The 17,048-nt window shown below is 46.5% G+C and overlaps 1 protein-coding gene across 1 annotated transcript in view; it reads left to right on the top strand.

The window, feature by feature from the left end:
* MYBBP1A (MYB binding protein 1a) overlaps positions 1 to 17,048 on the top strand; it is a 647,917-nt gene that overhangs the window by 77,726 nt on the left and 553,143 nt on the right. The window contains exon 6 of the mRNA XM_069226890.1: positions 16,393 to 16,583. Within this exon, the coding sequence (XP_069082991.1) occupies positions 16,393 to 16,583 (191 nt within the window). The remainder of the gene's footprint in view (positions 1 to 16,392; positions 16,584 to 17,048) is intronic.

Raw genomic sequence — 17,048 nt, 5'->3', positions numbered from 1 at the left:
CTGGGCACACTGTTGATCCCACTTGGAGACTAGCCATACCAGTGTTACCTGGATGGGAGTTTGGAGTGGAACCTTTCTTGGGACAGGCCTTGTCTCCAGTTTGGTGTCCATGCTGTTTACAGCTATGACACCAGGCCTTTTTGGGATCAAAGTTTTTACCCTTGTACCCATTGTTTTGTGAAGAGGCTCTGGGCCCACCCTCCTGTGCAGGTTTTTGGGGGCCTGTAGAAGACTCTTTACTATTTTTAGTTTTGGTTGTCTCATCACCCTTCCCCTGGGGAGTCTTTGTGACCCCTTTCTTTTGGTCACCCCCTGTTGAAGTCTTGGACACCCTTGTCTTGACCCAATGGTCCGCCTTCTTTCCCAATTCTTGGGGAGAAATTGGTCCTAGGTCTACCAGATGCTGATGCAGTTTATCATTGAAACAATTACTCAATAGGTGTTCTTTCACAAATAAATTGTACAGCCCATCATAATTACTTACACCACTGCCTTGAATCCAACCATCTAGTGTTTTCACTGAGTAGTCTACAAAGTCAACCCAGGTCTGGCTCGAGGATTTTTGAGCCCCCCTGAATCTAATCCTATACTCCTCAGTGGAGAATCCAAAGCCCTCAATCAGGGTACCCTTCATGAGGTCATAAGATTCTGCATCTTGTCCAGAGAGTGTGAGGAGTCTATCCCTACACTTTCCTGTGAACATTTCCCAAAGGAGAGCACCCCAGTGAGATCTGTTCACTTTTCTGGTTACACAAGCCCTCTCAAAAGCTGTGAACCATTTGGTGATGTCATCACCATCTTCATATTTAGTTACAATCCCTTTAGGGATTTTCAACATGTCAGGAGAATCTCTGACCCTATTTATGTTGCTGCCACCATTGATGGGTCCTAGGCCCATCTCTTGTCTTTCCCTCTCTATGGCTAGGATCTGTCTTTCCAAAGCCAATCTTTTGGCCATCCTGGCTAACTGGATGTCCTCTTCACTGGGGTTATCCTCAGTGATTTCGGAGGTGTTGGTCTCTCCTGTGAGGGAACCAGCATCTCTGACTATTATTTTTGGAGTCAGGGTTTGAGGGACCCTGTTCTCCCTAGATAGGACTGGTAGGGGGGAATTGTCCTCCAAGTCACTATCCTCTTCCTCTGAGTTGCCACCCTCAGAGGGGTTGGCCTTTTCAAACTCTGCCAAAAGCTCCTGGAGCTGTATTTTGGTAGGTTTGGGGCCCATTGTTATTTTCTTTATTTTACAGAGTGACCTTAGCTCCCTCATCTTAAGATGGAGGTAAGGTGTGGTGTCGAGTTCCACCACAGTCACATCTGTGCTAGACATTTTGCTTCTAAAAGTTGGAATACTTTTTAAGAATCTACAACTGGTTCTAGAATCTAATTCAAACTTTTACAAACTTTTAAACTCTAAAAGAAATGCTAAACAGGATCTAACACAAGGCCCTAGCAGGTCTTTTAAGAATTTAGAAAACTTTTCAAATTGCAAAAATCAATTTCTAATGACAATTTTGGAATTTGTCGTGTGATCAGGTATTGGCTGAGTAGTCCAGCAAATGCAAAGTCTTGTATCCCACCGCTGCCACCAATGTAGGAAGTTGGCTCTGTATGTGCTATTTCAAAGTAAGGAATAGCATGCACAGAGTCCAAGGGTTCCCCTTAGAGGTAAAATAGTGGTAAAAATAGATAATACTAATGCTCTATTTTGTGGTAGTGTGGTCGAGCAGTAGGCTTATCCAAGGAGTAGTGTTAAGCATTTGTTGTACATACACATAGACAATAAATGAGGTACACACACTCAGAGACAAATCCAGCCAATAGGTTTTTGTATAGAAAAATATCTTTTCTTAGTTTATTTTAAGAACCACGGGTTCAAATTCTACATGTAATATCTCATTCGAAAGGTATTGCAGGTAAGTACTTTAGGAACTTCAAATCATAAAAATTGCATGTATACTTTACAAGTTATTGACAAATAGCTGTTTTAAAAGTGGACACTGCAATTTTCACAGTTCCTGGGGGAGGTAAGTTTTTGTTAGTTTTACCAGGTAAGTAAGACACTTACAGGGCTTAGTTCTTGGTCCAAGGTAGCCCACCGTTGGGGGTTCAGAGCAACCCCAAAGTCACCACACCAGCAGCTCAGGGCCGGTCAGGTGCAGAGTTCAAAGTGGTGCCCAAAACACATAGGCTAGAATGGAGAGAAGGGGGTGCCCCGGTTCCGGTCTGCTTGCAGGTAAGTACCCGCGTCTTCGGAGGGCAGACCAGGGGGGTTTTGTAGGGCACCGGGGGGGACACAAGTCCACACAGAAATTTCACCCTCAGCAGCGCGGGGGCGGCCGGGTGCAGTGTAGGAACAGGCGTCGGGTTCGCAATGTTAGTCTATGAGAGATCTCGGGATCTCTTCAGCGCTGCAGGCAGGCAAGGGGGGGGATTCCTCGGGGAAACCTCCACTTGGGCAAGGGAGAGGGACTCCTGGGGGTCGCTTCTCCAGTGAAAGTCCGGTCCTTCAGGTCCTGGGGGCTGCGGGTGCAGGGTCTCTCCCAGGCGTCGGGACTTTAGGTTCAAAGAGTCGCGGTCAGGGGAAGCCTCGGGATTCCCTCTGCAGGCGGCGCTGTGGGGGCTCAGGGGGGACAGGTTTTGGTACTCACAGTATCAGAGTAGTCCTGGGGTCCCTCCTGAGGTGTTGGATCGCCACCAGCCGAGTCGGGGTCGCCGGGTGCAGTGTTGCAAGTCTCACGCTTCTTGCGGGGAGCTTGCAGGGTTCTTTAAAGCTGCTGGAAACAAAGTTGCAGCTTTTCTTGGAGCAGGTCCGCTGTCCTCGGGAGTTTCTTGTCTTTTCGAAGTAGGGGCAGTCCTCAGAGGATGTCGAGGTCGCTGGTCCCTTTGGAAGGCGTCGCTGGAGCAGGATCTTTGGAAGGCAGGAGACAGGCCGGTGAGTTTCTGGAGCCAAGGCAGTTGTCGTCTTCTGGTCTTCCTCTGCAGGGGTTTTTCAGCTAGGCAGTCCTTCTTCTTGTAGTTGCAGGAATCTAATTTTCTAGGGTTCAGGGTAGCCCTTAAATACTAAATTTAAGGGCGTGTTTAGGTCTGGGGGGTTAGTAGCCAATGGCTACTAGCCCTGAGGGTGGGTACACCCTCTTTGTGCCTCCTCCCAAGGGGAGGGGGTCACATTCCTAACCCTATTGGGGGAATCCTCCATCTGCAAGATGGAGGATTTCTAAAAGTTAGAGTCACCTCAGCTCAGGACACCTTAGGGGCTGTCCTGACTGGTCAGTGACTCCTCCTTGTTTTTCTCATTATCTTCTCCGGCCTTGCCGCCAAAAGTGGGGCCTGGCCGGAGGGGGCGGGCAACTCCACTAGCTGGAGTGTCCTGCTGGGTTGGCACAAAGGAGGTGAGCCTTTGAGGCTCACCGCCAGGTGTGACAATTCCTGCCTGGGGGAGGTGTTAGCATCTCCACCCAGTGCAGGCTTTGTTACTGGCCTCAGAGTGACAAAGGCACTCTCCCCATGGGGCCAGCAACATGTCTCGGTTTGTGGCAGGCTGCTAAAACTAGTCAGCCTACACAGACAGTCGGTTAAGTTTCAGGGGGCACCTCTAAGGTGCCCTCTGGGGTGTATTTTACAATAAAATGTACACTGGCATCAGTGTGCATTTATTGTGCTGAGAAGTTTGATACCAAACTTCCCAGTTTTCAGTGTAGCCATTATGGTGCTGTGGAGTTCGTGTTTGACAGACTCCCAGACCATATACTCTTATGGCTACCCTGCACTTACAATGTCTAAGGTTTTGTTTAGACACTGTAGGGGTACCATGCTCATGCACTGGTACCCTCACCTATGGTATAGTGCACCCTGCCTTAGGGCTGTAAGGCCTGCTAGAGGGGTGTCTTACCTACACTGCATAGGCAGTGAGAGGCTGGCATGGCACCCTGAGGGGAGTGCCATGTCGACTTACTCGTTTTGTTCTCACTAGCACACACAAGCTGGCAAGCAGTGTGTCTGTGCTGAGTGAGAGGTCTCCAGGGTGGCATAAGACATGCTGCAGCCCTTAGAGACCTTCCTTGGCATCAGGGCCCTTGGTACTAGAAGTACCAGTTACAAGGGACTTATCTGGATGCCAGGGTCTGCCAATTGTGGATACAAAAGTACAGGTTAGGGAAAGAACACTGGTGCTGGGGCCTGGTTAGCAGGCCTCAGCACACTTTCAATTGTAAACATAGCATCAGCAAAGGCAAAAAGTCAGGGGGCAACCATGCCAAGGAGGCATTTCCTTACATGTAGAAATTGTCACAGCCGCACAATTGCATAATTCCAGTGACCATGGAACTAATGAGGAGTGTAAAAGACTGGAATGGTAAATGGGCAGGGCAGTGTCTTCTGTCAGAGCTGGTTGCATACATGGTTGCACATCATCAGATGGATGATTGAATGGATACTGCCTTAGACTTTTGCCTATATCCCTACAACAAGTTTTTCTGTGTGAGTATCGGTTGGAGGCAGACAGCGGAAATGAGGCCTGGCAGCAATAGTAAGGATGGCTTACTTAATGTGGGATGGGGTTAAGGCATCTAGGTAAAACTGAATGTCTGGAACTGACAAACATTGGAAGCATGATAGTCAGATGTTGTTTTGGGAATGTACCTATTTTGAAGTTAAAAATCACCATATGCACAGACACTGAAGATTTCCCACTCTGTCCTCCTGGAGGGAAGGGGGAGTTGTTGCCTTTTCCAATCAATATTACACTTAAATTGAGTTATAATATTTGCATGCCCTTTTAGCTGTTTGTGGCTACTATCCCCCATCCTACATTCGTTTTGAGGCTCTTGTTAGGGGGCTTCTTCGGCTACTACAGCCTACATGCTCCATAGGGTGCAGTGTCAAATAATTACAATTTTCCCAAATTACTGATTTTGCTAAAAAAAATACCATTACATCTCAAGACTTTTCAAGAAACACATGAGAAACTTTGAGACACATTCACTATCCATGCAATATGTAAGAGGATAGATTTTTGCAGGCTCACCCTCACTTTTTGCTCCCGCTTTTTGAAGCCTTAGATACTGGTGTAATAACTCTTTACACTGAGGTGCTAATGTCCAGTGCCCACTGTATGTGCTCTGACTCCTAAACTTGTGTACTAGTGGTTAGAAATTGGCTAATCCTTGGTTGGCAAGGTGAACTTACATGTAAGTCCCTTGTAAAAGGTAACCGTAATACCTAGCTTCCGTAAGTTAAGATGCCTTTAGTGGACTGCAGCACTCGAAAATTGCAAGTGCCGCCTCTAAAATGACAAGCAAGTATTAGGCATTAGGCCTGTTCTGCAGCTTAGAGTGCAAGTAAAAAAAACAAAAAAAACATCCCAATTGGAAATCCTAATTGGAAAGTTTAACTTACAGGTAAGTCCCTAATATATGATACTCGGGGCCTCATTCCGAGTTTGGTGGGTGGCGGACTTGTTAGGTCGGAAAACCGCCAGTTCGGTTTTCCGGCTGCTGGCCCTATTAGGAGTTGCTCGCTGTAAACTACCCACAACATTGACGCAGACTCGTAATAGAGCCAGCTGCAGTGTTGTGGTGCGTCGGATGCAACAGCACCTGTCACGCTTTTCACTGCCTCTAATTCACGTAGTGAAAAGTGCAACTGGGACATGCCCCTATGGATCCGCTGGCACCCTGTCTCCCCAAACCTTTGCATGGCGGTGGAACCGCCAGGTAAAGGCTGGTGGACACAGGAGTCGTCATCTCCAGGGCATTGCTGCTTGCAGTTCTGTCCTGGTGGATTAAGACCATTGGCACCGCCAGGCCGGTGAAAAAGTGGCAGTGCTGGCAGTCGGTCCGTGGCATTTTCGCACAGTCATAATGTGGCTTTCGGACCACCGCATTGGCGGCAGTGTGACCGCCACTGCGAGCCTGGCAGTCCTAGACCGCCAGAATTGAAATGAGCGCCTCCGTGTCTGTAGGTTAAGTTGTCACTAGTGAAAGCTAGTGCATGTAAGTGTGCACCATTGCAGTGGCAAAAAAGCACTGTCAATTTCGAGCTGTGAAATTAACCCTTTTGACAGGCCAACCCTCCTTATTTATTACCTAAAATTCACCCATAAAGGGCACCCTACATGCCCAGAGAGTAGGGTGCATGGTTCTAAATAGAAAGCCATATATATATTGTGTTTTATGTGTCCTGCTAGAGGAAAATGTCCAAAGTTGATTTTCCCTATTGGAAACCGGGTAGCCCAAAATGGATAACATTGGGTGACTTTTGTGAATTTTAATAAAGTGTAACTTCCCAGTGGAACGAGCCAAATGGATTTTTCAAAGTGTCAAATTAATAGTTACATTAAATCCAAATCATTGTCAAAGTCGGATTTAACATGACTATTTTAGAAAAGTAGCTGTAGCAGCTTTACTTTTCAACGTTGCCTAAAAGGCCACTAGTAGCCTTTTTTTGTTGTCCCTGCAGCTTATGGCTGCCATTCCTGCCCTGTAATTAGGTGTCAAGTGTTTTCAGGAACTTAAAACACAAGAGCCATCTGCTGGGAAGGTTTTTCTTCTGTAGCAGGATGGCTGGGGGAGGAGGATAGTGGGCTACTTACACTTCAAAGGCATGTTGGCCCTACAGGAACAGATGCCACTTAGCCTGGCCATGCCCCCTATGTGGACCAGCCAGTCTGGCTGCTCTTTAATTAGATTAGGAGTTATCTGGAAGGAGGAGTGTAGTACCCAAGTGTAAGGAAATGCCTCCTTGGCATGGTTACCACCTGACTTTTTGCCTTTGCTGATGCTATATTTTGAATTGAAAGTGTGCTGAGGCCTGCTAACCAGGCCCCAGCACCAGTGTTCTTTCCTTAACCTGTACTTTTGTTTCACAATTGGCACACCCTGGCATCCAGGTAAGTCCCTTGTAACTGGTCCCCCTGGTACCAAGGGCCCTGATGCCAGGGAAGGTCTTTAAGGGCTGCAGCATATCTTGTGCCACCCTGGGGACCCCTCACTCAGCACAGACACACTGCTTGCCAGCTTGTGTGTGCTGGTGAGGACAAAACGAGTAAGTCGACATGGCACTCCCCTCAGGGTGCCATGCCAACCTCACACTGCCTATGCAGTATAGATAAGTCACCCCTCTAGCAGGCCTTACAGCCCTAAGTCAGGGTGCACTATACCATAGGTGAGGGCACCAGTGCATGAGCACTGTGCCCCTACAGTGTCTAAGCAAAACCTTAGACATTGTAAGTGCAGGGTAGCCATAAGAGTATATGGTCTGGGAGTCTGTCAAACACGAACTCCCCAGCACCATAATGGCTACACTGAAAACTGGGAAGTTTGGTATCAAACTTCTCAGCACAATAAATGCACACTGATGCCAGTGTACATTTTATTGTAACATACACCCCAGAGGGCACCTTAGAGGTGCCCCCTGAAACTATAACCAACTGCCTGTGTAGGCTGACTGGTTTTAGCAGCCTGCCACACTCGAGACATGTTGCTGGCCACATGGGGAGAGTGCCTTTGTCACTCTGTGGCTAGTAACAAAGCCTGCACTGGGTGGAGATGCTTATCACCTCCCCCTTGCAGGAGCTGTAACACCTGGCAGTGAGCCTCAAAGGCTCACCCCCTTTGTTACAGCACCACAGGGCATTCCAGCTAGTGGAGTTGCCCGCCCCCTCCGGCCACGGCCCCACTTTTGGCGGCAAGGCCGGAGGAGATCATGAGAAAAACAAGGAGGAGTCACTGGCCAGTCAGGACAGCCCCTAAGGTGTCCTGAGCTGAGGTGACTCTAACTTTTAGAAATCCTCCATCTTGCAGATGGAGGATTCCCCCAATAGGGATAGGACTGTGACCCCCGCCCCTTGGAGGAGGCACAAAGAGGGTGTACCCACCCTCGGGGCTAGTAGCCATTGGCTACTAACCCCCCAGGCCTAAACACTCCCTTAAATTTAGTATTTAAGGGCTCCCCTGAACCTCAGAATTTAGATTCCTGCAACCTAAGAAGAAGAGGACTGCTGAGCTGAAAAACCCTGCAGAGAAGACGGAGACACCAACTGCTTTGGCCCCAGCTCTACCGGCCTGTCTCCCCCCTTCGGAAGAAAACTGCTCCAGCGACGCTTTCCCCAGGACCAGCGACCTCTGAAGCCTCAGAGGACTGCCCTGCTCTAAAAGGACCAAGAGACTCCAGCGGCCCTGTTCACCCAAGACTGCAACTTTGTTTCCAAAGAAGCAACTTCAAGACAACAGCATTTCCCGCCAGAAGCGTGAGACTTGCAACTCTGCACCCGATGCCCCCGGCTCGACTTGTGGAGAAACAACACTTCAGGGAGGACTCCCCGGCGACTCCGAGACTGTGAGTAACCAAAGTTGTCCCCCCTGAACTCCCACAGCGACGCTTGCAGAGGGAATCCCGAGGCTCCCCCTGACCGCGACTGCCTGACTCCCAGATCCCGACGCCTGGAAAAGACCCTGCACCCGCAGCCCCAGGACCTGAAAGATCGGAACTCCAGTGCAGGAGTGACCCCCAGGAGGCCCTCTCCCTTGCCCAGGTGGTGGCTACCCCGAGGAGCCCCCCTCCCACCCCCCCCTTGCCTGCCTGCATCGCTGAAGAGACCCTTTGGTCTCCCATTGATTCCAGTTGAAAACCCGACGTGTGTGTGTGTGTGTGTGCACACTGCACCCGGCCGCCCCCGTGCTGCTGAGGGTGTACTTTCTGTGCTAACTTGTGTCCCCCCCCCTCCCCCCGGTGCCCTACAAAACCCCCCTGGTCTGTCCTCCGAAGACACAGGTACTTACCTGCTGGCAGACTGGAACCGGGGCACCCCCTTTTCCATTGAAGCCTATGTGTTTTGGGCACCACTTTGAACTCTGCACCTGACCGGCCCTGAGCTGCTGGTGTGGTAACCTTGGGGTTGCTCTGAACCCCCAACGGTGGGCTACCTTGGACCAAAACTTGAACCCCGTAGGTGGTTTACTTACCTGCAAGAACTAACAATTACTTACCTCCCCTAGGAACTGTGAAAATTGCACTGTCTAGTTTTAAAATAGCTATATGTGATTTATTTGAAAAGTATATATGCTATTGTGATTATTCAAAGTTCCTAAAGTACTTACCTGCAATACCTTTCATGCAAAGTATTACATGTAGAATTTGAACCTGTGGTTCTTAAAATAAACTAAGAAAATATATCTTTCTATACAAAAACCTATTGGCCTGGAATTGTCTCTGAGTGTGTGTTCCTCATTTATTGCCTGTGTGTGTACAACAAATGCTTAACACTACTTCTTTGATAAGCCTACTGCTCGACCACACTACCACAAAATAGAGCATTGGTATTATCTCTTTTTGCCACTATCTTACCTCTAAGGGGAACCCTTGGACTCTGTGCATACTATTCCTTACTTTGAAATAGTGCATACAGAGCCAACTTCCTACTTTCCCAGGTAGTCGCGCCTCTGTGGTGGACCTGGGTGCTCCACACAAGAAAAGAAGAGTCTGGCCATGTTGGTAGTGAGCAGAATAGTGCATTCTGGAATAGGTGGATGCCACACTTCCAAGGTAGTAGTCACAATATGAGTGTGATTGCCTAGAGGAGCGGTAGCTCTGTTGGCTAGTGAGTTCTCCCTTCCCTCACGCTTGTGAAAAGGATACAATTGGCAGTCCTGCCAAGAGACTCAGATCACTGCTGGACCAGTGTAAAACAGACGTAGTGTGCCTGCTGGTCCCCTGAACTGAACAAAGAGAGGCTGCACCAAGAAGGACCGCACCTGCCACACCAAGGGTTCTACCAAGGTTGACTGTGCCTGCTGTTTGACCTGTGAGGGGCAATGCCAAGGGCTGGACCTGCTCCCACTTGTATCCAGGTCAAAAGATTGGCCTCCAAGGACTAGTTGGCTAGTCTCCTGTACAGCTATAGGATCTCAAAAAGCTACAAGAAGTCTCCTGCAGCCCAAAGAAGAGGAAATCCTAGTTGACCAGTTCCAACTGGGTTTTCCCTGGACCAAGAGTGTGTTATGGATACAAAATGGTACCCCAAATGTCTTGGGACACTCCAAAGGTAGAAAGAGTGGACTTCTCCTGCCTAACCCTACAAATAGTACTTGAAAAGGTTTTCAAAGATTTTTTGCTGGGAGAACTGAGAGAAGACCAGGACCAACCTTTAAGCCAATCCTCTGAAGATGCACTGCTGATCGGTTTCAACTTTCCTGTTTGCTTTGCTGTGAACAACGCGACTTTCTCAAAAATATCCAAGTCCCCCTTGTGGAGCATTTAAGCGGGACCAACGCAGAGGAACAAGCCGTCAAAGTTGAGCCCGCCATCAGATCCCGCAGGCAGGCCTCATTGTTGACAAAGAAAACACTCCAGGAAAAAGACTAAATCCAAAGGTAAAGATTTGACCAGGACGGACCTGGTGTAGGAAGTTGGCTCTGTATGCACTATTTCAAAGTAAGGAATAGTATGCACAGAGTCCAAGGGTTCCCCTTAGAGGTAAGATCGTGGCAAAAAGAGATAATACTAATGCTCTATTTTGTGGTAGTGTGGTCGAGCAGTAGGCTTATCAAAGGAGTAGTGTTAAGCATTTGTTGTACACACACAGGCAATAAATGAGGAACACACACTCAGAGACAGTTCCAGGCCAATAGGTTTTTGTATAGAAAAATATATTTTCTTAGTTGATTTTAAGAACCACAGGTTCAAATTTTACATGTAATACTTCAAATGAAAGGTATTGCAGGTAGGTACTTTAGGAACTTTGAATAATAAAAATAGCATATACACTTTTCACATAAATCACATATAGCTATTTTAAAACTAGACACTTAGTGCAATTTTCAACAGTTCCTGGGGGGAGTAAGAGTTTGTTAGTTTTTGCAGGTAAGTAAACCACCTACGGGGTTCAAGTTTGGGTCCAAGGTAGCCCACTGTTGGGGGTTCAGAGCAACCCCAAAGTTACCACACCAGCAGCTCAGGGCCAGTCAGGTGCAGAGGTCAAAGTGGTGCCCAAAACGCATAGGCTTCAATGGAGAAGGGGGTGCCCCGGTTCCAGTCTGCCAGCAGGTAAGTACCCGCGTCTTCGGAGGGCAGACCAAGGGGGTTTTGTAGGGCACCGGGGGGGACTCAAGTCCACACAGAAAGTACACCCTCAGCGTCACGGGGGCGGCCGGGTGCAGTGTGCAAACAAGCCTCTGGTTTGTAATAGAAAGCAATGGGAGACCAAGGGGGTCTCTTCAGCGATGCAGGCAAGGGGGGGGGCTCCTCGGGGTAGCCACCACCTGCGCAAGGGAGAGGGCCACCTGGGGGTCGCTCCTGCACTGGAGGTCGGATCCTTCAGGTCCTGTGGGCTGCGGGTGCAATGTCCCTACCAGGCGTCGGGTTCTTAGAAGCAGGCAGTCGCGGTCAGGGGAAACCTCGGGATTCCCTCTGCAGGCGTCGCTGTGGGGTTCATGGGGGTCAACTCTGGCTACTCACGGTCTCGCAGTCGCCGTGGAGTCCTCCCTGAAGTGATTGTTCTCCACAAGTCGAGCCGGGGGCGTCGGGTGCAGAGTGTCAAGTCTCACGCTTCCGGCGGGAAACGCAAGTTGTTTCAAAGTTGCTTCTTTGTTGCAAAGTTGCAGTCTTTGGGGAACAGAGCCGCTGTCCTCGGGAGTTCTTGGTCCTTCTAGATGCAGGGCAGTCCTCTGAGGCTTCAGAGGTCGCTGGTCCCTGGGGAAAGCGTAGCTGGGGCAGTGTCTTTAGAAGTGGGGAGACAGGCCGGTAGAGCTGGGGCCAAAGCAGTTGGTGTCTCCGTCTTCTCTGCAGGATTTTTCAGCTCAGCAGTCCTCTTCTTCTTAGGTTGCAGGAATCTACGTTCCTAGGTTCTGGGGAGCCCCTAAATACTAAATTTAGGGGTGTGTTTAGGTCTGGGGGGTTAGTAGCCAATGGCTACTAGCCCAGAGGGTGGCTACACCCTCTTTGTGCCTCCTCCCTGAGGGGAGGGGGGCACATTCCTATCCCTATTGGGGGACCTAAAAGTCAGAGTCACCTCAGCTCAGGTTGCCTTAGGGGCTGTCCTGACTGGCCAGTGACTCCTCCTTGTTTTTCTCATTATCTCCTCCGGCCTTGCCGCCAAAAGTGAGTCCGTGGCCGGAGGGGGCGGGCAACTCCACTAGCTGGAATGCGCTGTGGTGCTGTAACAAAGGGGGTGAGCCTTTGAGGCTCACCGCCAGGTGTTACAGTTCCTGCAGGGGGAGGTGATAAGCATCTCCACCCAGTACAGGCTTTGTTACTAGCCACAGAGTGACAAAGGCACTCTCCCCATGTGGCCAGCAACATGTCTGGTGTGTGGCAGGCTGCTAAAACTAGTCAGCCTACACGGATAGTCGGTTAAGGTTTCAGGGGGCACCTCTAAGGTGCCCTCTGGGGTGTATGTTACAATAAAATGTACTCTGGCATCAGTGTGCATTTATTGTGCTGAGAAGTTTGATACCAAACTTCCCAGTTTTCAGTGTAGCCATTATGGTGCTGTGGAGTTCGTGCATGACAGACTCCCAGACCATATACTCTTATGGCTACCCTGCACTTACAATTTCTAAGGTTTTGCTTAGACACTGTAGGGGCATAGTGCTCATGCATTTATGCCCTCACCTATGGTATAGTGCACCCTGCCTTAGGGCTGTAAAGGCCTGCTAGAGGGGTGACTTATCTATACCTGTAGGCAGTGTGAGGATGGTATGGCACCCTGAGGGGAGTGCCATGTCAACTTAGTCTTTTTATCCCTACTAGCACACACAAGCTGACAAGCAGTGTGCCTGTGTTGAGTGAGGGGTCCCCAGGGTGGCATAAGGTATGCTGCAGCCCTTAGAGACCTTCCCTGGCATCAGGGCCCTTGGTACCAGGGGTACCAGTTACAAGGGACTTACCTGGATGCCAGGGTGTGCCAATTGTTGAAACAAAAGTACAGGTTAGGGAAAGAACACTAGTGCTGTGGCTTGGTTAGCAGGCCTCAGCACACTTTCAAATCAAAACTTAGCATCAGCAAAGGCAAAAAGTCAGGGGGTAACCATGCCAAGAAGGCATTTCCTTACACCTGGTCTCTGTATCTTTATCGTGGTTGGCCTTAACGTTTGCCTTTGACCCGGTCTAGTGCAACCATATAACAGTGGTTGGCGCTTTGTGCTGTTTGATGCTAGATGCTAGTTTAAAAGCTAAATTCTTCTAAGAATCATATCTCCAGTTCCCTGGAATAGATTTTAACTGTTTATGTGTAATTGTACAGATTAAAATGTATACTATTTTTATAAATTGGAGTAAGATTTTTATTGTGTTTCTTACTTTTTAACTGTTTAGGTGGTGTTAAATGCTTTACACGTTTTTATTGTGTGTTAGGCCGGACTGCTCTGTGCTACGCTACTAAGTGTTGACCTACAGTTTATTTCCTTGAGACCTAACCAGAACTTATAGTAAATTACAGCATTATTGCTTCATGAGGTCTTGCAAGCCCATCAACTAATAACCCAGTCTCCTATACAAAACCCACGTCTCTCTAACCAAGATAATTTCCTAAGTCAAACACTTATATGTTATTTAGAACTCTAACATTGCTTTCCAGTTGAAATGGTTGATGATTACTTTTTTTCATACAGAAACTATTTTCCAAAACAAATCATATTTCCGGCTTCATGAATGCTTAAGATGTGTTCTTCTATTTGTTGTCTGGTTTTATTTTTGTACAGTGTGAATCAAATGATGACAGGGAGCCTGCAAAACCAGAATGTTCATATGCAAGATTATGCAAATAGAAGGCTGCTCATGCACCTCTTTCTATCATCATTATTATGAACAGGATTTGTTTTGTTCTGTAGTGTAGCTCTGACTTGGACTTGACCAGTCTTTGTATCATTACATGATTTAATGTGGGAGAACCTGAATAGTTTCTCAATTAACAGATGTTGGTTTCCAAAATATGATGGACTGTGAACCTGTTCAGACTTTAGACTTCAAGATTTCCATGCTGCTCTCTGTGACTAGATATGCGACCATATTGTATGCAGCTGAGTTGTTATGAATTGTTGAAGTAGCAGTGTAGTGCCTTACACTGGCCGTTCCCATCTAGACTTTTTTGGTTGTCTATAGCAACAGTTGAGAAATGCAATCGCTTGCACGTTTTGGAGCCGCCTAGAGTATACTACTTCAGAAATCAAGTTATTTAAAACTTAACTGCCCATAAATCTTGCACTGTAAAACAGCATTGTCTGTTTTTTCACCACATCGACTTAGTGAACTTAATTGATTAGATTAGTGGCATAACTTTTGGAAAGGGATGCTTGACAGTCACGTCTGCAGCTCAGCTGACCATGGCAGGCCATGGCAGGCCTTGATTATTAAGATCATAACATTGTTAGTAAATTAAATATTCTTGTTGTGATGAAGGCTTTGTATCAAATTAGGAGGACCTTCAGTGTATATGATTTAAAAAATCATTCCACGAGTTGCTCTAAATGAAATGCTGTATTTTTCTCTGTGTGTAGGATTTCACTGTTTTTTTACACCATAGTGACTTAGTCCTGCTTTCACATTTTGTAGCATCCTTCATTTCAGACACTTAATTCAGATACCCATTTGAATGCCATTTACTTTAGGGGTGAACTATATAAACTAGTTGTCTTCTCTAGGAGTAAAATATTCATATAAATTGGCTTATTTCCTTAAGTCATCCTTTATGATCAGTTGGAATATTGATTGCTTTGACATTTTGCTGGGCTGTTGCTTGGTATGAATCCAAGTGTATGCACCCATCCTTTCATTATCTAAGGTTGCTAATGAATACCATTGAGTTAGTTAACAGTATGCATAAATAAGAAACATTTCTTCTATTGTGCCAAGATTTCCGTAGGGTGAATTACTACTTTACATACATGCTATGAATTGGATATATTATTATATTATGATTTCCCACCAGCCTCATACATTGAGTGTGACTTTAATAATTTACCCAGGGCAGCCATTCTGTTTTCATTACATGTTGTGGAAAGGAGCACACATTGTCCTGAGTATTGTTGCCTGTACACCTGATGTCTTGGAATTCAAACAGTGATGCCCATGCCTTTGTATACCATTGCTTCTGCCTTTTTGTTGGGGAAACATATATTTTGTACATCTAGTGAATATTGTTTGCTTTAGACAAAGAAGAGCAGTTGCTTCCGCCACTTGGCTTTGTAGCAGATGCTAACTTGTTTCTTGGATTATAATTTTCTATGGTCTTTGGCATCGTTTCTAGGTTAGAAACATAACACTGTATGTGTTTTTAGGAAATAAAATCAGAAGGTTTTCCCACTGAGGACCTAATTATTGGGTCTATGGTTTCGTATAACTGCAGGTAGGCATTTAAAATAGTTTGGTCTTTAGAGCACCTTGTAATTGCCAGGTGTGTAAATAACCCACCATGCTGAAATTTAACCGGGGAAAACAGTAAGTATTTAAGGTAACATGTGGATTGTGGCTTGGTAAGCACCAAAAACCTGCATGTTTTTCCCCAGAAACTCAGAATAGATTGTTTATTGCACACAATAAATTCTGAACCCTAAGGGAGTCAGCTTTTTATTGTGTGTGAGAAATAGCACTAACTCCTCCCATAGACTCGTTGTGGGCGAACGCAAAGTGCTCCGTCCCATTCTGTAATCTCTCTTTGTGCTAACAACCACCCCCATGTCACGTCAGTCACTTACATTGGTTCGTGGGCTTGCATTTTAAAATCTGCTTGTTTTCATTTGTGAAAGGCATGCATACGTCATGCCTTTTCTGGTGTTTAGCCCACCCACACAGCACCGGTAAACTACTAAAAACATACGAGGCTCGATGTTTTCAGCTTGGGGTCCGGACTACTTTATCTGTTTATTTTCCACGCAGCGCGATTGTGCTGTGTTTTTTTTTCTTTCTACTTTACAACGCTAATAGCTCTAACTCGAGCAAATGCGAGACACATTGCATTGAAAATGTTTGTTTTTAGTCTATTGTTACTATACCCCAGTTTCCTACATGGCCCAGATGTTGCTGGTCCAGAGTCTCCACACAAATAGTTTGAATTCACTGAGCCAGTGTGCCAAGAGATACAAAGGAGAAACCACCTTTTGGTTCTTAACTATGTAGGAGATCTCACTGTAGGTATGAGAGTGTGTCTGTGTTCAAGCATGCTTCTTTAAATCCCAAAACGTTTGCTGTCGTCTGAATTTGTTTTTATATAAACTACTGCTTTCAAATTATTTTCTGTAGATTTGGTGCATTCTATTTGTGTTGTGCAGTTTTGCCATGTTCGACTAGTTCTTGTCAAGTGTCTTGCTGAGCTTGCAGTTTTGGTTTCAAATCTTCAAGGGTTCGTGCAAGGCAACTCTTAAATTGAGTGTTGCTCATGTACTGTTTTCTTTATCATCTTAGATCCCAGAAGCCACCTTTGAGGAAGTCCTGCTAGGGGTGCTCAAGGCTGACCTGACCTCTGCATTCAGCTCTCCAGAACAGCTGCACTTACTGTTGGTTGGATTGCAGAAGTTCCCTGGGGTTTTGAAACCCAAAAAGTTGAAGAAGCTGCTTGGCTCGTCTACCATTGTTACATTGGAAAATGTGCCAAAGTGAGTTAGAAATTTATTTTTTCCTGCTCTATCAAGAGAATATAAATGGCTACTAACACAATTCTGTGGTACACTGTCCATCCATAATTTGCAGTTAGTTTCTACTGCTATATATCTCTTTAAAGATGTATTTTCATCCTATTTAATGTAGATGCCTTGCCCTTCCTGTAAGCAGTCGGTTGTGATGCAGCTTTCTTTTTTTTAATAGTTTTTGAATTTAAAAAAAAGTTTGCCATGAGTTACTATTTGTACAGCAAAAACACACGAAAGGACTACATAAAAAATGTATATGTTTGTTTGAATCTGTTCTGCTACTCTTGCTGCTACAGTTAGTATATTTTCCTTTTGCTATTAGTATATTATTTCTTGTACAAGGTAGCCCTCTAGTCTCATTCACTGAATGATTAAAAGAATGGATTTTAAACTGAATAGTCTTAAAGTTAATTTCTGTAGAGATGTTGTCTT

This window comes from Pleurodeles waltl, chromosome 3_2, assembly GCF_031143425.1.
Source record: "Pleurodeles waltl isolate 20211129_DDA chromosome 3_2, aPleWal1.hap1.20221129, whole genome shotgun sequence".
NCBI classification, from domain to species: Eukaryota; Metazoa; Chordata; class Amphibia; order Caudata; family Salamandridae; genus Pleurodeles; species Pleurodeles waltl.
Note: the sequence above shows the minus strand (reverse complement) of the source record. Positions and strands in the feature narration are given on the sequence as shown.